At 37.6% G+C, this 21,640-nt stretch overlaps 1 protein-coding gene across 11 annotated transcripts in view; it reads left to right on the forward strand.

Moving 5' to 3' along the window:
- The window catches only part of EP400 (E1A binding protein p400), a 51,609-nt gene that overhangs the window by 27,420 nt on the left and 2,549 nt on the right, over positions 1–21,640 (forward strand). For 5 of the 11 annotated variants that reach the window (XM_074920862.1, XM_074920870.1, XM_074920867.1 and 2 more), the window contains 30 exons: positions 1,055–1,219; positions 2,060–2,227; positions 4,208–4,299; positions 5,079–5,377; positions 6,114–6,316; positions 6,418–6,587; positions 6,784–6,980; positions 7,441–7,552; positions 8,254–8,397; positions 8,723–8,881; positions 9,123–9,206; positions 9,741–9,872; positions 9,993–10,037; positions 10,146–10,299; positions 10,727–10,968; positions 11,531–11,704; positions 11,946–11,993; positions 13,011–13,147; positions 13,707–13,763; positions 13,880–13,958; positions 14,527–14,727; positions 15,967–16,012; positions 16,104–16,213; positions 16,865–17,069; positions 17,569–17,732; positions 18,106–18,312; positions 18,619–18,814; positions 19,417–19,547; positions 20,189–20,356; positions 21,114–21,191. In XM_074920862.1, the coding sequence (XP_074776963.1) occupies positions 1,055–1,219; positions 2,060–2,227; positions 4,208–4,299; positions 5,079–5,377; positions 6,114–6,316; positions 6,418–6,587; positions 6,784–6,980; positions 7,441–7,552; positions 8,254–8,397; positions 8,723–8,881; positions 9,123–9,206; positions 9,741–9,872; positions 9,993–10,037; positions 10,146–10,299; positions 10,727–10,968; positions 11,531–11,704; positions 11,946–11,993; positions 13,011–13,147; positions 13,707–13,763; positions 13,880–13,958; positions 14,527–14,727; positions 15,967–16,012; positions 16,104–16,213; positions 16,865–17,069; positions 17,569–17,732; positions 18,106–18,312; positions 18,619–18,814; positions 19,417–19,547; positions 20,189–20,356; positions 21,114–21,191 (4,367 nt within the window). Of the gene's footprint in view, positions 1–1,054; positions 1,220–2,059; positions 2,228–4,207; positions 4,300–5,078; positions 5,378–6,113; positions 6,317–6,417; positions 6,588–6,783; positions 6,981–7,440; positions 7,553–8,253; positions 8,398–8,722; positions 8,882–9,122; positions 9,207–9,740; positions 9,873–9,992; positions 10,038–10,145; positions 10,300–10,726; positions 10,969–11,530; positions 11,705–11,945; positions 11,994–13,010; positions 13,148–13,706; positions 13,764–13,879; positions 13,959–14,526; positions 14,728–15,966; positions 16,013–16,103; positions 16,214–16,864; positions 17,070–17,568; positions 17,733–18,105; positions 18,313–18,618; positions 18,815–19,416; positions 19,548–20,188; positions 20,357–20,664; positions 20,758–21,113; positions 21,192–21,640 lie in introns of those variants that run through there. The other 6 variants (XM_074920866.1, XM_074920871.1, XM_074920864.1 and 3 more) reach the window with 5 other exon arrangements.

Raw genomic sequence — 21,640 nt, forward strand, 5'->3', positions numbered from 1 at the left:
TGGCCTCCCCTTTCAAGGTTTCTCCCACCTTTGTACTACAATGAGGTTAAGTTACTAGGCACCCTAAAATGTGTACAGAATCGTTGTTTTTTTTTCACTCTTCTGATTAGCCTTGCTCAGTATGTTGCTTATGACCAAGGAAAATCGAAAATTGGATAAGAAACAATAGAATTGCTGTGGACATACATTAGCGGTGTCAACTTAATCTCCTATTTCTGCATGTTTCTTCTGCTGGCAAGACTTCCTTCAGACCAAATGTTTTAGCTCTATCCTAATTATTCCTTTCATGTTAAACACTAATCCATCTGCTAAAGGCCTCTCTTGCAGAGAGGAATGTCGCAACTGTTAGGCAGAGAAAAGCGATGAGGCTTTGCTTTAAGGTTGTATGTGCACTGCCTATTAGCATGTGTATAGAGTACTGAGCACTGATGTATTAATTTTATCTCTGGGGTAATGCACTGCCTTTACAAAAGCTAGTTTTTCATGCCAGTATTTTCTCAATATCATAAAACTTAATGCTTAAATGCCTCTAACCTTTTTGCATTTAAAGCACAAAAAGCTTGGTCCTTGTCACTTTAAAGCTTTTTGGTTTGTATAAGTGCAGATTGCTTAATGTAAATCATGTTTCATCAGCAAATTTCAGGCCATTTCAAATGTGTATTTACAGTGCCACATGAATAATTTTGTCTGTTCCTTAAACCTTCCTTCATGCTCTTGAAAAGGCAGTGACAATCACTTTAATGTCTATACTCGTCTGTTACAAAGTGTCACATGAGTTTTCAGGTAGCTCTTAACTTTTTTCCTAATGAAAGTGATAACTCCTAAAATGTTGATGTTCTTACCCTTTAAACAATCCGCTTTTTTCCAGTTTGTCCAACAAATATAGAAAGCAATACCTGCTTAACTTTTATATGACACTTTTATGCACTAAGTATAATTATGCATGGAAGGCGCTTCCGCACCAGTTTACTAACCAAAACTTATAATTGTGAATATAGAATAACCTGCCTCCCACTTTGTTTTTTTTTTTAATGCCTGTTTCCCTCCTTAACAGGTGGTGAGGTAGTAAAAATAGCCCAGCTGGCTTCTATAGCAGGAGCACAAGGGAGAATCGCTCAGCCAGAGACCCCTGTAACACTGCAGTTCCAAGGGAACAAGTTCACTTTATCACATAGTCAACTTCGCCAGCTCACTGCAGGGCAGCCCTTGCAGTTACAAGGTACTTCATTCAAAACAGGGAATTTTTGATTTTTTAGAATGCTCATGTTTTGATATAGACTGCATGTTCCTTGTTACTGTATGTTAAGGAGGTTTTTCTGTCCCCGCTGCTTGTACTGTTCTGCTCCATCTGTTTTCTGTGTGAGAAAGGGATAACAACGTAGCTCTGTTTTGAAAAATAAATGTCTATCAAATGAAAGACATGGTTACTTTTTTGTTCTGTATGGTATTTCAAGATTTTAGTATTGAATTTGTTTTCACATGTATGCAATACAGCTAAAGTAAGGTGAGGCATTATTTCAGCTAAAATCCCTGATGAGCAGAAACAGACAAAACTGTTTCGTCTGAACAAAATATTCTTGGTTTGTTCTGAAATGGTGTAAATAATACTTCAAGATTGGTGTGCCTCTGAATTTTGACCCAACTCTTACCCTGACTTGAATGCTCTACCTACAATATATTTTGCCCTTAAATTTCCCTTGCTGGTGGTATGTGTGTTGCCAAATTCAGGACAACCTGAAAATCTTGATTCTCTGTGGCCCACAAAATAAAGGGAGTGAATGCTCAGTGAGGATTTTTTGGTTAATTGGATTTCCTCTGAGTTCTGTATAAAATACCTAGACTTAGACTGATACCCCTATGATGTGACACTCCTCTTTAACTATGAAGACTTGGGTGTTCCTCTCCTGTGAGATATTATGGAACTTTAAGTCAGATTCATGTAATGAACTTGTCTGGGAAAATTTAACACAGTTTGAAACAGTTAGTATCTTTTGCTGGGGAACACTGTTCTTTTTCACGCTATCCAGCCTAATATTTTTTTTTAAATCCTCCATTGCAGGAAGTGTCCTTCAGATTGTTTCAGCACCTGGTCAGCAGTATTTGAGACCTCAGGGTCCGGTTGTCATGCAGACGGTTTCCCAAGCAGGAACTGTTCAGAACGCTCTGAACGCTTTAGGAAATCAGCATCAAGCAGGTGTCCCAACTTCCACAGCCGTGACACAACAAGGTAAGTTTTCTACCCTGAAGGATTGTCTCTCTCCAAACATTAAGTTATTAAAATCACATTGATATATAACTCCAAATTGTTACAGATCATAGTTCTGTAAGTTGAGTTCAGAAGCAGGTAAACTATGAGGCAAATCCTTTTGATTGGTGTGTGATGTGTACTGGAGTTTCAGAGAATTTTTAGTACAAACTTGGGAGAGCTTGAAACTATATTAAATATATATAGAATTTTTTTTTACCAGTTGTGTGTTAGGTCAGATTTTTGTGCCAAGAAGTGAGTTTGAAATACTTTGTTACGTTTTTTAAAGAATGATCAGGGTGATTATTTTTTATACTGACAGAGAATGTCCACACTGCTTTTGCTTTTATCTAATTTTCTTTGCTTCTTTATCTAATCAAGCCATTGTTTTCCCTTTCCTTCTGCAAATATTGCTTAGGTGTTTGGAGCCTTGCTACAAATGTGATCAGTTCCTTGCTTAAAAACACAATCAAGATGTTGATAAAAAAACAGTAAGAGAAATTGTTGTCTAGGCTGCATTTACAACAAAACAGCAGGTTGTTAAATGATGATAAAGGCAGTGCTAGGAGTTTGTTCCCAGGAAATGGCCATCTGCTGTAAATTTCTCTGGATATAAACCATTCCCTCAGAACAGACTGTTTACTGCTCCTTTTTGATACATTAACGTGCCCTTGAAGTTCATATTTTTACTTTCTGAAGAATAAACATCTTATAAAAAGGAGAGAAAAATGTTCAACAGGCTCTCAGTTGTTGGGAGGTAAAGGATTTCTGTAATATTTTGGAAGATCTGTGGCTCAAATGTTTCACCCTCCAGCTCTGATTACATTACAGGTGCTCCTAATATGGCCACAGTTCAGAATGAAAACTGATGTAAGATTTCTACAAAAACTCATGCATCTTACTACTCTCATGATAGTAAAAAGAGAGCTCTGTTAAAAGCAGTAATAACTGAAGTACTGTTTCCAAGTGATAAAAGAAAACACTATTTTTACCATTCATCTTTGGAGGAAGATGTAAAGCATATTGAAAAAACTTACTCTGACTTTCTGAATTTTGGATACAATGCCAATTAAATTCCATTGCTTTGGGTGATTGCTGGGCTCATGTGTAGCTGTGTAGTAAAAATGGATTTATACTCACTGTCTGTATTAGCTTGTTTGTAATAAAAGTGTGGAAAGGTAAAACTTAAACCTCTGCATACTCTTTGGAGTTTATTATTCTTAATGTAAGGGCTAGCACCTGCTTGGTAACTTGAATGTGGTTCTTCATGGGTATACTGACTCACCACTAAATTCAGTTTCATCGTGATTAGTGGAGGGTTGTGCTGCTTTTCTAGTAGATAATCAGTGCTGATGAGCAATGCATTCTGGCTGAGATAGAAACCTATATATCCTATCAAGAAAATAACTGCTACACAGTGTCTGTAGTCTGCTAGTACATGAAGTGTATTACTGTAGTTTCGATTAGTTTACTTGTGTGTAATGTTCTTGCAGTTCAGTTAGCTGTCTAGGAAAGTGTCTGCTAGCAGTTGAATTCACAAGAATGCTACTATGAGATTCCATCATACAGTTTCATCTATTTGTAGATACACTGAATTCATATGTTTTCTGAAAAATCTTGATATGTTTAAGATAAATTAGAATAATATTTTCCTGATTCAGAGTATACCCATTGCACTATTCATGACATTTTAAATAAACTACTAACGCAGCAGATCTTTGTGCAAAGCAAAGCAAAATTCCATTCATATATCTTGGTTTTTTGTGAAGACAGTTGGTGTAAATATCTGTCAGATATCTGATGTGTAACAAAGTACAAATTTACAACACCCAGTGGACATTTAGACTAAAAAGTTGTCTGTAACTGTGATGTGTTACAGCTATGAAATGTCTACTTATTGAAAATAATAAATGAAACAAATCTTCAGAAGAATAAATATATAAACACAAGGTTTATCCTCAGTTTGTATTCCAGGTAGAACTACAGTTACTAATTTGTCATCTGGTGACATGGGAGCAGCCTTAAAACCAGCACCCTCACATGGACAATCCCAGGTACTTAATTTTTATTTTCTTATGGAAACACAACGTATCAGGATTGATGCTAAGTCCATGTAATAGTTGGGAGCTATAATTTACAAAGCTGGAATTAATTAGGAAGCTTGATGGTTACTGAGTAGGTAAAAAAAGCAACTTTTGTCTGTGTTTCATGTTGGCAGATCTGATGCATTTTCATCTGTAATCCATAGTTTAAAATAAATTGTATAAAAGCAACCAACAGCTTTCTTGTACTATGATGGCAGACAGGTTTTTATAACTGTAATATGTTGTAATTAGTAATACATAAATAAAGGCATCATAAGATTTTCTGTGTGTTTTGAACACAAAGGTAATTGGGCAAATTTTTATAGATTTCTAATTTTAACAAGTTTTTAGAAAAGATACTAAAGCAACCTGTAAAGCACAGGGAAACATCAAGTATATGTTAAACTGTTCAAGAATCTGCACCTTAGCAATATTAATGTGTTGATTGAAATGCCCCAAATATAAATGATTAATTTTATTTCCAAAACTATGAAAAAACTTTAAAAACAAGAAGATATTAAACTAACATAAAATTGACTTGTTAATATAAATTGAATTTAGCTGTAGTCATCAAATTTTATCTGAAATTTACACCTTTTCTGATTGGTCTAAGTAGTTGTCATAATCTAGGGTATTGGTGGTATAGAGCACACAGTATCCTGATCTTGATAGCTTGATTCTAAAGAAACTCAAATTCCTAAGTGATTGTGATGAACAGCAAATGTTGTTTTCAACTTTTCTTGTCAAAGGAAACATATGAAGAAAAGAACCGGCTTTTGAAGGAGCGCCTGGACAGAATATTTTCTGGCAATGAGCGCCGTTGTTCACGGGCCCCAATGTATGGCAGAGACTTGCTGAGTGTTTGTTCTTTGACTGGTGAAAGAAAGCCCTCTCAGCTGTCTTCCAGTGAAGACAACAGGTGGAGGTGGGCTGGCTTTGTGAACTGTTGCCTTTCTTCAAGTGCCTCTGGAGGTCCGAGTAACCCATTGCAAGAGATGATCCTGACTTCGGTTCGACAACAAGAATCTCTAAAGGATGTTGTTAATAGGTAATGGGTGGCTCTGCCTTGTAAGCCCTTACCACAGTTATTTCTTATACATTTCCTTTCAAAAAAACTTTAAAACCTTGTTTCTGTTCATAAGCTTGTTTGGTTTGGATGGATTTATTTAGCAGTAAATGAAGTGCAGTATGAACATAAAAGCAAGTCACTTCTGTTTCTTTTAGGATCTTTATAGTAAGAGTTTTCAGTGCCTCATTCCTAATTTCAAGCTCAAATTCAGCTGACCATAAATTACCATACATTCCTATGCTTTGGATTTATTTCTGAGTAGGTACCTCTTAGAGCCAACCAACGAGAGTTAAGACAGAGACGTAGGCAGAAGCTAGTTTAGCTAAAGCTGATGTTTAGTGGGTTGTGTGCAGAGCAATAGCTGTGGTTTTCTAGAAGCATGAAATGCAATTAGAAGAACTCAAACTTTATTGAATTGCTTTTAGTAAGGTTGGTATGATGGGTGTTTCTTGTGTTTGAGCTCCAGTGACTGAATACAGTGGTCACAGTGCAAACACTTTTAACAGAAGCTATCATCAAAGCAGACAAAACAAAACAAAGGGAGATGAAGAACGGTAACACTTTGAAGCTATGTAGCACTTATTAAGTCACTTTAACAAAGTAGTTAGATAATAGTGTAAAATTACATGGTTGACAGCCTGAAACCATTGCTGCAGATGATCATTTTGTATGTAAATTTTAAACTCGTATTGCCTTGTTTTGATGCTTTTCACAGGGCCCTCTTCGTATTGCCAGCTGCAGTTGCTGCTCCCCCATGTTTGTATGTAGCAAATCCTCCCCCTTCGTATAGTCACAGATTGAAACTCCTTAAGCACAGTCTTAAGCAGAAGGCAGCTCCTCACTTGCATCAGCTACAGCAGATTACAACTCCTCACTTGCTACAGTTCCCTGACCTCCGGCTGGTGCAGTATGACTCAGGTAGAGGAGGACATTTGCTGATAATATTTCAGTAATTTCCTGTTTTACAGGAATGGAATGTCTATAGAAAACCATTATTGGTCTTCTTGTTTGAAATACAGGAAAATTAGAAGCTCTTGCTGTCTTGCTTCAGAAGTTGAAATCTGAAGGGCGCCGTGTGCTGATTTTGTCACAGATGATTCTGATGTTGGACATACTGGAATTGTTCCTGAATTTCCATTTCCTCACGTTTGTGAGGATTGATGAATATGCTAACCATGAACAGCGTCAGGTAAGTTTGCCCTAACAATTGTCCACTGGTACAGCAATATATGCTGCTGCAGCAGGGGAAGGAGATTTGCCTTGTTTTTCACTCATTTTGAAACACTTGACTTGTTTTTGTCTGGTTTTTGTTAGGCTATAGTGACTTTGGTGTGGGATTTTGGTGTATGGTTTATTTACTCCTTGTTTTTATTCTGTTTATGTAGGAGCTGATGAAAATTTTCAACAGAGACAAGCGCATTTTCTGCGCCATCCTTTCCTCTCACAGTCGTTCCACTGGAGTCAATCTTGTTGAGGCAGACACTGTTGTGTTCTATGACAATGATCTAAACCCAGTGATGGATGCAAAAGCTCAGGAATGGTGTGACAGAATTGGGAGATGTAAAGATATCCATATATACAGGTGATGGTTACAGATGAACGAGCTCTCTTTAACATGGTTTAGTGTAAGGTTAGTTCAGACAGTCCTACTCTGTATGATCTGAAATAAAGTGGAAACAGCGATGAAAACTTCATCTCGCTTCAGTAAAAAAGATTCCAGGTTACCACATGAAAATGTGGTCTTTCTTAATGCCACATGTAATGAATGAGGCATACGTGTCTGTTAGTTTACATGAAATTTTCTAAGTGAGGCGATGTTTGGTTTATTTTTTTTTTCTCAAATTAAACTAATTGTTGCAAGGAAGCTTTAAAGTAGAGGTGATAGTATGTGTTTTGCACTGGGTCTGTACTAGAAATAAAAAAAAGCCCACAAACCACAACATTTTAAGAGTTCAGTGTTGTTCTCTAAAGGCAATTCTCTTTTTGTTTCTGAAAGCTTTGAAAATGACTCACCAGATTTCTTTTTTCTTTTTTTTTTCCAGGCTTGTCAGTGGTAATTCTGTAGAAGAGAAGCTTTTGAAAAATGGCACAAAGGACTTGATCAGAGAAGTAGCTGCTCAGGGAAATGACTATTCAATGGCCTTTTTAACACAGGTAAGTTAATTTTCACAGTGCGTTCAAACACCCCTGTTGCAGTGTTTAATAAAGTCAAGCATCTGTGTTGGAGTGTTTAATAACAGTTTAGTAGAAATCTGTTTGGGCTAGAAGTGATAGGTAAGCTTATTAGATTTCATGATTACTTGAACTCTAGGTGTTAGGACCACATTCTCTCAAATACTGGCCATCTGTTTTTGTTCTGTTACTTGCATAGCGATGCACAGACATCACCTCTGTGACTTATTATTTTCTGGTTTCTTGCACCCTGCTGCAAAATTCTTCAGAGCTTGTAAGAATGAAGGTTTCATCAACTTAAAAAAATGCGAAATATAAAGGTTAGGTATTTAGTGAGATAGACTCTGAAGATGCAGAAGACAGTGACTGTACTGATGATGCTAGTCCATCCCCTTCTGGCACTCCCAGTGTGGTGGTGCAGGATGATACACTGTGTATTTCTGATTTTCCTATAAATTAACTGTTAACATTTTATTCTACTCTGTAGTCCTACAGGAGAAAGTTACAGAAGAGAAAATGATCAGTCTTCCAGAACTAGTAGATAGAGGTTTATTTTTTCTTTAGTCCGTCCATAGTTTATAAGGTCACTTGAACCTGAGCTAATTCAAAGTTATATAAAAAAGTAGAATGGTTCTGAAAGTTGAATGTACTTCTCTTTGTTTTCTCCCCTTCTACTTACCAAGCAAACGATTCAGGAATTGTTTGAGGTTCATTCTCCTATGGAGGATTCTGGATTTAGAGTGAAAGCAGAAGAGTTTGTAGTACTTTCTCAAGAGCCATCTCCAGCAGAAAATATTTCACCTAAAGTTGCAAGACCATTCATAGAGGTAATTATTAACACGCACATTAAAGATACAGCTGTGCAACACTAGTATTAAACAGCTGCCCTATCTTTTCTAATTCAGGTAAATTCTGTCAATCTCTTTTCCTGGTAGCATTACGTTTTGTTTTGGTTGTTGTTTTTTTTTAAATTTTCCTTGTAACAAAAATTCCAAAAGCTCACAGTTGAATTGTATACTTTCTGGGGATTGTTTCTCTTGCCTCAGCAGTAACTTATTACAGAAATTTGTGTTGGATTTCAGTGAACTCCTATGGGGTTTCTTTTCATATTTTTGAAGTCTTCATTATTTTTAAATTATGTCTTTTTGAAAGGCCCTCAACAGTATTGAACAAGAGGATGAGGAGTCAAATGATCGTGTACAAGAGATAGGTCCTGAGTCAAGCATTGAACCTTTAATCTCAGAGCTCTGTGAGTCAAAATACAATGAAGAGCCCTCACAGCTGCAGGAGTTAGTTGCTGTTGTGGATCAGGTACCATGTCTTTCTAGTTCAAATATTTCAATTTCTTTGCAGTCTGGCCTTAAAGCAATTTTGTTGTCTATGGGATTGATAGTCCCATTAAATGGGTGGGAGATCTCCTGCTGATTTAAGATGTTAAGCCATCAGAGAGGGAGATTAGTTTTAAGGAGAGCTTTGATACATTATGCTTCAGTTAAAATTTCTTTTATTATCCTCACTACTAACTTTTATTTTCCTTGATATGTTCTCTCAGCTGACTCCAATTGAGAAGTATGCTTTGAATTATTTAGAGCTCTTCCACGTTTCAGTTGATGAGAATGAGCCACGGTTGAATGAGGTAAACCAACAAATCTTTCTTTTTCATGTTATTCTATCACAGTATGTACAAGGAGGGTTATATTTTCAATATGAAGTGGAAGGTTCTCCAATGACATGGAATACATGGTAGTCACTTCTGTGATCTTCTCTTGCTATGCTATATGACACTGGAATGCCTTACAGAGAGCTGTGTCAGTTCTAAATTTCTTTTTATAAAATGGGAGTTACATTCTTCAACACAACTCAGCAAATATTTGTTGTGCTCCATTGATAGTGGGGAAAAAAAAAATAATTTCAGTAAAGGAGCTGTGTTCTGATTGTCTTGGTTGTTTAACTAGAATTCTGAGTTTGCTTTATTTTGAAGGTTTAAAGACCCTTCACAGAGACGAAAAGATCTCTTCTAAATGATTATGAAAGTATCTGTTAAGAAATTGCTGTAAGAGTTCTGGCCTGAAAATGTCAAAGTTCAAGGAATTTGTCCATAAAAATACAAATTGATAAATTTTGTGTCTGTTACTGCATGAAGTTTATACAGAGTCTAATTTTCATCTAGATGGAATTGAAAACTGCAAAGAAGGCGTGGGAAGTCCAGCACATGAAGGAATTAAAGGAAAAAGAGCAAAAAATGCTTTGGGAGGATGAAGAAGAACTTTTAACCTACACTCGGGAGGATGCGTACAACAAAGTAATTCCTGATGAGTGTTGTTTTTCTAAATAGTGTATTTCTTAACAGTTATTCTGAGAATACCTTTTCCTTCAGGGCTCAGTTGGATCATTTGAATTGTATTCTCTTTTTGCTGTGTAGGAATATGTCTATGAAGGTCCAGATGGACAAACGGAAATAATGCCAGTAAGTAGAAGTAACACCAGGCAGCCTAAACAGGCTTTTTTATTTTTTCAGACATAAAGATCAGTGGAGAGTTAATACTGCAGTAACTACACATTTTGTTCTGTGCAGCTTTGGACTCCTCCCACGCCACCTCAGGATGACAATGATATTTACATTGATTCTGTTATGTGCCTGATGTATGATACCACCCCTATTCCTGAATCAAAGTTGCCTCCAGTGTATGTCAGGAAGGAACGTAAACGACACAAAACAGATCCATCTGGTAAGTGTTTGTTCAAAACTGTTCTGAGATCTGCTGCTGAAAGCTAAAATAATCCGGGGATTTTTCATACCTCCTACATGTCTGGTCCAGTAAAGATAAAATTTGCAGGTTTGAAGAGATGAAAATTCTTTTCTCACTGTGGCCTTGAAGCAATAGAATCACTGGAAGCCCCAGTTCTCACAGCATGCCTTTCTATTTAGACATGTAGGTGTTTTTAGAAGGACAATTTTAGAAAATAGGCATTCTACTATGTGAGTTAGGACAAGGCAGATATGACTTTATACCAGACTGTTTAGTTGCTGACAGTACGCTTTTAAGAGTGGAGAATACTCTGTACATGTGTAGGAGCATTTTGCAGCTGTAAGTAGCAGAGGAATCAAAGAATGGTAGTAACTGTTTACCAATAATTTTTTTTTTTTTGTCTTAGCTGCAGGTAGAAAGAAAAAGCAACGTCATGGAGAGACAGTTATTCCACCTCGTTCACTTTTTGATCGAGCAACTCCGGGAATGTTGAAAATGCGCCGAGAGGGCAAAGAGCAAAAGAAAAACATCTTGTTGAAACAACAAACACAGTTTGCAAAGCCTTTGCCGACCCTTGTCAAACCAGCTACTGAGGCTGGACAGGATAATCCAGAGTGGTTGATCAGTGAAGACTGGGCACTTCTGCAGGTCAGATGATACCCACACTTTCTGCTGTTATTATTTATTGTATTTTAGCTTCTAATTTCAGAAATGGCTCTTTCTGCACTTTATCTCTTCAAGGTTATTTCTAATTTTTAATGGCTAGTTTGGCATTTTGCTGACATAACTCAGAACAAATTTCCTATCATTTGTATTCCTCTAAGGATAAATTAAAGGTTAAACTACAAAATGCATGATTAAGTCCTATTTTTCTTGTAGACACCACTTACTATTATGTTCCAGATTAGTTGTGCTGGCTGGACTTTAGATAATGCAGCCAAGGTTCTCCTCACCTTTGAAAAGAGAGCGGCACTTGAACGACAGCTCTCTGTTCCTCTTACGCTCCTCTCCAAGCATTTTCTTGCATGTCAGTGTGCGTAGTAGCATTTCGTGCTGATTTATTCTCAGTGAATGCAGGTGAACCCATCGCCTGAGCCCTGAGCTATCTGTATCATTGTAGTAATGGTGTGTGGACACATGCAGATAAGGGTAGGTTTGGAAGATTGGAATGATTTGTCATCTGAAGCTTTTGTACCTTTATCTATTGTAGGCAGTGAAGCAGCTGCTGGAGCTTCCTTTAAATCTTGCTGTTGTATCGCCAGCACACACTCCCAATTGGGACCTTGTTAGTGATGTTGTTAACTCATGCAGCAGAGTCTATCGCTCACCTAAACAATGCCGAAACAGATACGAAAATGTCATTATTCCAAGGGAAGAAGGAAAGGTGAGTTTACACAGAATGATGCGTCTTTTTTTACCTTAAGTTTGTAGCTTTTTTTCCCTTATCTCCGTAAACACTTGTTTTTTGTTAAATGTTTCAACAGTGTAAATAAATAACTTTTAAAAGATTATAAAATTATCCTCATCAGGATTTCCACTTATTTTATATGATTTCTTTGAAAAGAAAAAGCACCTGAACAAAATCTTCCACAAAAGATCATCTAACTTTCCTTCTTATTTTACAGCTAATGTACGAAGCTAATCCTAAAAAGAAGACAAAAAGTATTTATAAGGTGTGCATTGGTATTCTTTCAAAATCAAATCTAGACACTGTGGTATTTAGCAGCAATGGAGGTGGGCAGATAATTCATATGAGATCCATGTTGAGTGTTACCTGAGTTCTGAAACATCAATTAAAATTCCAAATTTAATTTTCCTTTCTTTGTTGATACAGTGGATTGACACCAGACTTCAGCTTTTGGATTTGATAGATAAATTGTAAATCATGCAAAGAAGTTTGTGATTTCACTTAAACTGTAGTGGGTATTTTTCTACCTAACAACCACCACGTAACTTATCCTGATTATTATGATGGTACTTAAGATCTCTAAGAATGTACTTCATGCTAGAGTCTAAGTGGATTACAAATATTATAGTGAATTTAATGCTTGAAGCACTTTGTAGTAAATGAGGATGATAGTACGCTACAGAAACAAAATATAAATTCTATGATTATAAACAACTTCTTCCAAACCGTACAGCAATTTAGTGACAGAACTGGGCAGAGAATCTAGACCTTCTCACAGTAGTCTCATTCTCTGACTAATAAGCAGGTTTGTCCCTGACTGGCAGTTTCTACTTAGGAGAAGCCAAATGTTAGAATGGCATGGTGTGTTGGATGTTAACATAGCTTTGTTGGGAGAGCAGTGCAGTGATGGTTTATATTATGTGTGCGCTATGCATAACTATAAACTAATGGGCTCTTGGTTTGGGTACTGAATTAAACTTGCAAAATCTAAACTAAAACAAATATTCTTTTTCAAATTAGAGTTTGCCATTTTGTATGTCCCCAAGTGCTGATGCCAGTGTGACCGTGAGAACTGCTCCTTATTTTGCTGTTTCTTTATATATTTCCCATAGAGTTTTGTGTAACAGTAAGTTATCAGTGACACAAGGCAGAAACCAGTCTGTGATAGATATGTTGGAGAACATTTTTAAAATAATCTACAAGCGCACCATGTGTTTATACGTAGACAAAACACCATGTGTGTGTGTTTGCAATTGAAAATTGGTTTGTTTTCGTTTTTTAGACTAAAAACAGTCGCCCACTTCGTACCAATCAGATCTATGCTCAAGATGAGGGTGCAACCCACACGCAACTTTACACTAATCATTTTGAGATGATGAAAATGATTGCAGGGAAAAGAAGTCCACCTATCAAACCTCTGTAAGTCTAACAGGGATCATTCGATCCCCCTGTCACCACAGATCTCCTGGAAACTGTGTTCTGAATTGTTCTTGCAACCAAGAGTTATTTTACACTCCGTTTCAAACCACTGTTTTGTTTCTCTGTTCTTGATCTCTTTCCTTGTGTCCTGGCCTTGTGTTATTGGAACACCTTCATGTTTCATGTGTTTGGGTTAGCTTTTACTCACTGCATGAATTTGTTCTGTGTGATTAAAAGCAGAAGAGCACTCAGTTGTGTTTTTTTTAATCTACTTCATAAACCACACTTTCCATTTGCCTGAATTGAAAACATTTTGATGTCTATGCTGTTTAGTAGCACATTGTTTTCTATGTATATTCCTGCAGTAACTTTCTCTGTATTCATTTAATATTTACTCTGAGTCTTTCTTAAAATGTCTGTTTGTATGCAGGCTCCAGTACTGGTGGGAATATCGTGAAAACTTCACCAAAACGGCAGTGTCATCTGCTAAAACATGTGAAATTAAATATTGCTTTTAAGTTTTTTCTGTCTCCAGTAATACAGTTTTGCTCAATTTCAGACTTGGCATGAATCCTTTCCAGAAGAATCCAAAGCATGCTTCGGTGCTTGCAGAAAGGTGAGCACTCTCTGTCTTAAAGGAGTTAAGAATTGCATAAAGGTGTTTTCTTCTTCTTTTAACTTTGAGTTATTTATTTTTAATGACTGTGTGCTTTGTTTTTTCACTGTTTCTAGTGGTATCAACTATGATAAGCCACTTCCTCCAATTCAAGTTGCATCCCTCCGAGCAGAACGTATTGCGAAAGAGAAAAAGGTATGGTCTCTATCTCAGCTTTACATATGACTGCAGTAATTAAAAAATTAGACAACAGAGGAAGTACGAGAAAAGCTGTCTTCTGGGAGAAGTTTGGCGGTATAGTAGATATTATGAGCAGCTGCAAATTGTTCAGGTACTAGGGTTTAGATATCCAAGGTCCAAAGTGGGACCTTTGTTGGGCCTGTATGTCACACTCATACTTGTTTAGAAGCATCTTTTTGGAGAATATATTAAAAACTTGTAAAATCTTGTTTTATTCTTGACCATTCTGTAGCTTCTTTATTCAGAAAGAGGTATTCATCCTTGCTTGTGGACAGTAAATTGCTCGTTGTGCTATGTTCTAAGCCATATTACCATGAATATAGATTGTCATAGAGTTAGGTCAGATAATTTGAGTTAGAGTGTTGCAGTAAAGACAGATTTGTATGCTGTCTCTGCACACACATATATAATACATACTTAGAGATAAAGGGGTTTTGTCTGTTGGTTTGGTTTTAAAATAATACACCCTGATTGTTACATGCACTGTTTTGAAGACAATGAAGCTCACACTTTGATTTCCTAGGCTTTGGCTGAACAGCAGAGGGCACAGCAGCAGACAGGCCCACAGCCTCAGCAGCAGCAAGCTGGCCAGCAGCAAGCACAGCAACCAGCTGTACAGCAAGCACAAGCCCAGCCTCAGCCGCAGGCTCAGGCACAGGTAGTTCAGCAGCCGCAGGCAGTAGTGCAGACTGCAGTAACTACTGTGGCCAACACAGCAGTATTGGTAAGAAAGGGAGGGCTTGGTGCCTCTGATGTAGTAACTTTAGTTCTTCTGTGTGTACCGTATTTGCGTGTTTTATTTTCTCTGGAAAGTGAGAATTTTAGGTCAGTATAGTGAGATAAAAGCTTTCTTTCTGTCTTTCTGTCTTCTTCTGTCTTTCTGTCTTCTTCTGTCTTTCTGTCTTCTTCTGTCTTTCTGTCTTCTTCTGTCTTTCTGTCTTCTTCTGTCTTTCTGTCTTCTTCTGTCTTTCTGTCTTCTTCTGTCTTTCTGTCTTCTTCTGTCTTTCTGTCTTCTTCTGTCTTTCTGTCTTCTTCTGTCTTTCTGTCTTCTTCTGCCTCTCTCTCTCTCTTCCGCCTCTCTTCCTTTCCCTGAGTATGCTGGGCATCTTCTGCTCATTTATTAAGACTGTGTTTGTACCATTATAGCAGTAAGTCTTGGCATTCTGGGGTGGAAAAGCAGCATCATCTTTGCAAAGATTTTTTCCCTTTTTGAGTTTAGACTTTAGTCGAGTCTGAGCAAATAGACTTACACAGTCAGTGAACAGTGTTTATGCAGAGAACTTGGAGAATAAAGAGAATGTAGCTGTAAGAGCTACTCTGTTAAAGCAGCTGTAGAACCAAGCTTTATTAACCTTTGCAAGGCAAGTGGAATGTTGCATCCTACAGGATATAGCATAGTTGTTTTATTGCAAATCTGTGCAAACTTTTCATGGCCTCCTTAAATCTAGAGTCTGTTTTAATGAATCTGATGACAGGTCCAAGGCTTTTGTTTTCAGAGCCAGTCCAGTTTGCGTATTAATGTGTGCAGGCAGTGGTGATTTTATTTTGCTTGTTGAAGGGCAAGAATACTACAGCTTTTACAGAAACAGACAGAGGATGGGTTCTGACCCATAAGCATTGCTACATATCTGCTGCTTAGTGATGTTCGTGTGTGACTGGTTGTCTGTGGCACGCCAGAGTAAGATATTGCTCCTTCCTTTTGCTAACAGGAATGTCAAATGACCAGTATTTACCAAACACTTGACTGGTCTCCAGTTGCTCATTAGTGTGTCAGAATTCTAATATATGCATCGGTTATTGATACGTAGAATGAATAAACAACTGCAGAAGTATCTGTGCATTCTATTGCATTTTGTCACTTCTGGAATACAACATGGTGTTAAACAGTATAGTACAGTAAAAGCTATATTTGGTTTATTTTTATTGCTTTTCTGAACTCTTACCTCAATTGTTTTCTAAATAGGCGGGCACAATCAAAACAGCGGTTACGGGGACAAGTATACAGACTGGTAAGAAGACTTTACAATCAGGCATTGGAGATGACAGGGCATTTGGAATTTCATTTTTAGAATCTCACATTTAATCTTGGCTTGCTTTCAGCCACAGTGAGTGGAAATGTCATAGTAAATACAGTTGCTGGAGTCCCTGCTGCTACCTTTCAGCCCATCAATAAACGTCTGGCTTCACCTGTTATACCTGGAACATTGACTGTGAGTAGTTGCATCACTAGTTGTGTCCTTGGACTGATGTTGGTCGCATGTTTTATCAGCGTATCTGTTTTCTTCTTTAACTTTCCTTGTTACCAGAAACTCTGCTCCTTGGAAATTTCATGTGCATCGTGTGATTCTGTATCATACACCTCTCCCTTACCAAAATATCAGAACACACTGGAACAGTTAATCAGAAAAAAGTGCCTAATAGATAATACTGTTAAAAATAGTTTGTGCCTAATAGGTACTACTGTTAAAAATAATACATGTGCTGTCATAGGCAATGTATTATGTCACTATTGTTTCCAGTCTGTAACTGTTTTGTGCTTTGTTAGTTATATTCTTTGTTATTATTTTAATGGTTTAAGACTATGGAAGACAAAGCAAAAAATTGAAAGGTAGTAAAACCCAATTTCTGTAATGTAGTTAAGGGTTTGGTGATCAGCCTGTTTGAAAAAGATTTAACCAGATGCTGATTATGAGACATATCCAAACAGATAGATGTGTTAGAAGATTTGGACCTTCTTTCCTTTTGCAATGCTTTTGCATTTTTGATGTTTGTTTCTAAAACTGTGTAGTCCATTTCCAGAAGGTTCCATAGCTTTATATGAGATACAGAAACTGACAAGTAATGACTGTGCTCCTTTTCAGACTTCAGGAGGCACTGCAACTGCACAAGTGGTTCATACCCAGCAGCGAACTGCGACAGCGCCTGCGGCTTCCACAGAACTGGTGACCATAGCATCCACCCAGGGAGTTCGTGCAGTAACATCAGTGACAGCATCAGCTGTAGTAACTACAAACTTAACACCCGTGCAGACCCAGACAAGATCTTTGGTGACTCAGGTTACACCAGGTAATAATCTTGTGTTTAGGGACTTTTTCAGAGGGTGCATAAAGGGCCCCAGAATTTCTGTAGGTTGCTTGACCACCCTAGTCTCACAATAAGGAAAGTCTGGATTTGTTGGCAGCACAATTTAACTGTGCTGTGATATTTAACTTGTTTTTTGTTGGTGCTCAGATTACATTTTTCTGCAGTATTTCTGTATGAAATGTTGCAGCAGAGAGCTGCTTGGCCCCTAGGCATTACAGTTTAAAAAGATTTTTTAATAATCTAGCAGTAAAGTATTAGAATTGACTGTCTCGACTGAAAAACATTGTGAAGAAAGGAGCATATATTTTATTATTTACTCTGCTTTTACATCATGTTTATGCTAATGTGTTGTTATTTGTCCACAAACTACTGGAGCAGGAAAATACACATGTAACAGGTTGTCTTTTCAGGTGAAATCAATGAATTAAACTGAATGTTGAAAATCTTTCTTCAGAGCTTTTTTTTTTTTCTTTATTCACAGCTACCCCAACAGTCCAGCTGTCTGGCAAAACAATCACCCCGGCTCACTTCCAGCTTCTGAGGCAACAGCAGCAGCAGGCTGCTCAAGTGCAGGTCCCGCAGATTCAGGCTCAGGCACAAGCCCAGTCTCCAGCTCAAATAAAAACTGTAGGAAAGTTGTCACAGGTAGGAAATGCATGTAACGTGGCATGTTACTCTCATTGTTGTTGTAAGCACCATTAGCTCTGTGTGTTGTATCCTGTTGTCTTGGGCTAGAGTGAAATGCAGCTCTTTTGATTCCACTAAAATGTCATGAAGGCAGTGGGTCTGATAGCCATTTCAAATAGTACCACTATCGCAGCAGGTCAGGATGTAAAGCACTTACTGTTACTTATTCACTGGCAACCCATTGCGTAAAGGAGTTGCAGTCTTAGCTCTTTGATCTTACTGAAGTCTGGCATATAGAATGTTTCTCCTTTAAAAGCTCCAGATTAATTTCCATTTTTTTCATGTAGTCAGGTAAAAGATTGGAAATGATGGAGGTGTTTGATTTTTGCAGGAGCAGCTGATTAAGTTGCAGAAGCAGAAACTGCAGCTTCCCCAGCAGCAGGCGGCGCAGCAGACGCAGCAAGGGGCACAACAGCAAACAGCACAAGTACAAGTGCAACAGCAACAGCAAACGCAGCAACTCACTGCTGTTACAGCACCTCGTCCTGGCGCCGTTCTCACAGGCACTACTGTGACAAACCTGCAAGTTGCTCGTCTTGTAAGTTGTCTTTGGCTTTGCAAAACCAGACTTAAACAGCTTATTCTCTTGACTGGTTTAAATGAGCTGGATACTGGTCATTCGAGCACACAAGTGCCCTGTGCATTACTTAGGCAGTACAAAAGATACAGCTGTAACATAAATAGCTTTAAATTGCACTTACCCACTGATACAATCTCTGAAGTGTATTACTGTAAAAGAGCAACTATGTTTAGAAACATTTACAGCTGTCACTTTATAATGACCTGTTATATGCAGCAAATATTTTTTGTGCCAGTACAATAATCTTCATTCCTTACTGCTTAGACTCGTGTTCCTGCTTCCCAGCTTCAAGCACAAGGACAGATCCAGGCCCAAACTCCACAAGCAGCACAGGTTGCTTTGGCAAAGCCTCCGGTGGTGTCTGTTCCAGCTGCTGTTGTGTCATCTGCAGGAGTCACTACACTTCCCGTTACTGTTGCGGGCATTAGTGTTGCCATTGGGCAGCCACAGAAAGCAGCAGGTACATCAACAGACTTGCTAAAACATAATAAAATTTTAAATCTCACTTTTTTAAAGGTAGGGTGTTTGAAATAATGTCTTCTGTGGGACACACACTTTTTAAAAACTGAAGTGATAGAGGTTGCATTCCAGTTTGTTTCTAAAATGATGCAGGAGAATTGAACTTACTCCATTTTATCTGGAGGTTAGCATGATTCTTTAGCCAGATGTGGTTGGTTTTGGTTTTGTTTATTTTTTTAATCTATGCATGAGCAGATACAGTTTTTAAAAGAAAGACAAACTAATTTAATTTTTTAAAAAATGCAAAATGGAAATAGGAAAACTCGTATTTCATAACTGTCTTCTGTACTGTGGGCAGAATTTTTCCTGTAGGAAGGTGATTGTTAAAACACAAAGTTAGCTTAGTCATGCCCTTAGAAATGCTTTTTTCTCTACTGTCAAAATCATATGTCTTATTTCCATTAAAATCAGTGGTTATTAGTGCTCAAAGCTATGCAGATGTGTAAGTCTATAAAAAGCACAATCTGTTTGAAAGCTGTGATTACTGGGACGAAGCAATAAAATGAAGACTCTTACAGTTCTAATTATTTTTTCAATTTTTAGGAGGCCAGACGGTAGTTGCACAGCCACTGCATGTCCAGCAGCTTCTAAAACTCAAGCATCATCAAGCAGCACAGCAGCAGAAAGCTATCCAGCCTCAGGTTGCACAGGGTCAAGCTACTGTGCAGCAGAAGGTACCTGTAGTTTGCTCTCCCACTGAGTTATGTAGTGCTTCTGCTGTTGCAGAGCTTCAGCTCTGAATTGCAAGGACACTCCTAGAGAGTCAGTCAGTATTTCTAGGGGTGGATTTTAAGTATATCTCCAGAGAATGGTTTCTGATGTGCCTTGTCAGGTACTTAATAACGTTTTCAGTAAGGCTGGTGTTTGCTGTGATTCTCATGCCCCAAACTGGATTTTGTTGTCTTCTGTTTTAAGTGACAAAGATTAAGATTCTCTTTAGTCACTTCTAATACAATCAAATGAGGAATAATCCCAAAGATTTCCATTGTTTACAATTTAAACTGTGCAAAATATACCTTTTTCCTGAAATGTCATCTTTGCTCTCAGTTACTGACCAGTGTGGTTTTTTGGAGGTGTGTTATTGTATAAATTGTGTGTGTGTGTGTAAAAGAACCATTTCAGTAAATACTCAGTGATTCAGAATATTTGTATAAGTGCATGAAAGCTTCTTCCTAGTGCTCATTTTGCTATTACCAATCCTAGGAGGATTATGTTTCAATAATTAAATGTAATTAATCTTGTTAGCTACATACCTATTCTTTAAAAAAACACCTATATTTTTTTTATTCACTGATGCTTTTTTTCTCTTCGGCAGATAAATGCTCAACAGGTTACAGTCCAAACCCAGCAGCAGACGTCACAGCAACAAAAAGTAACTTATACCACACAGCCTGCCATTAAAACACAGTTCTTAACAACTCCGATTTCCCAAAGCCAGAAGCCAGGTGGAACCCAGCAAGTGCAGGCCCAGATTCAGGTACAGGTAACACAGGTTTACACCTTTAAACTCTACAGTGACTGGAGAGTTGCAAAGATGACAGGTGATGTAGCATTTTAGCACCTGCTCGTATTCTAGTCACATAATTGTTTAAATTGACTTTATAATAAAATTAATTGGTGCTGAATATGCGGCCTGAATGGTGCTGAATAGCAGGTCAGGGGAACCACCTAAGCCATTAGTTCGCCTTTTGTCTTTGAAAGAAATACATTGTCACTCCTTTTTTCAAACAAGGGATTCTGTACTGTATTTACTAAGGAAAATTCAAGAGTTATTCTTGTTTTCTGGTACAGCCTCCCAGCCTAACCCCTGGCAGTCAAGAGTAGCTGGCAGTTATCTTCTTTTCTGCATATCTGGATCAGTCTAACCAAGGAAAACGAAGCAGGTTAGGAATTGGAAGCCTTACTCTTTCAAAAGTATATCTAAGATAATGTAGCCCATTAGAACTTCAGTGCTTCCTTCAGTTTTGTATATAGTTATGAGGAAACAAGTATGTTGCAGTTAAAATTGAAAATATGACTTTTCCTCTTCCCCTTCTAGATAAGTTCTTCAATACACTGAGTTTCTTGTAAAAAGTTTCTTTTTACAAAAGTTCAGTATCACTGAGAATGCCAAGCTGCAACTTACCATAAACAGGACTTTGGAAAGGTTTTCACTTGGTAGCAGTTTTGATAGGTATGGTGTGTTGCTGCTATTATCAATTTTTAATTTTGATACCTTTCTTTATTTCTTGTCACTACAGGTTGCAAAACTTCCGCAAGTGGTCCAGCAACAGGCTACTGTTGCCAACATTCAACAGATGGTTTCAGTTTCCCAACAGGTAGGTTTTGTGCTTATTAATTATATCACTAGAATTATGATCCTATTGAAAGCTCATTTATTTGGAATATGTGTGGCATAGGCAGTATTCTCAAAAGATATAGCAAGTTTCCTTCTATAGAAGTGCATCATGTGAATATTGAGTCAGCTGCTGTATATTCTCTGGTCTAAAACTTTGGTAGATGAAACAATGTTTGTTCATCACTGTAGATAAGATGCAAAACAGATTTTTAAACATATTTTCTAGAGCTGAAAGAACTTTAAAAAATTTGTTTCTTGTGATGTAAAGTTAGCAAATAATGGAACTAATGAGCACCATCTGAGTCTGTTCTATGAAATTTGGGAGAAATAGTTTTTTTTCTAGTTCATAAAGCTGTGCCACGTGCTTTCTAAAAGTCAGAATGGTGTGGTGTCTGTTCTAAATGTGGTGTGATAACAGACGGAACTAGG

The sequence above is a fragment of the Athene noctua genome, chromosome 17 (genome assembly GCF_965140245.1).
Source record: "Athene noctua chromosome 17, bAthNoc1.hap1.1, whole genome shotgun sequence".
Taxonomy (NCBI): domain Eukaryota; kingdom Metazoa; phylum Chordata; class Aves; order Strigiformes; family Strigidae; genus Athene; species Athene noctua.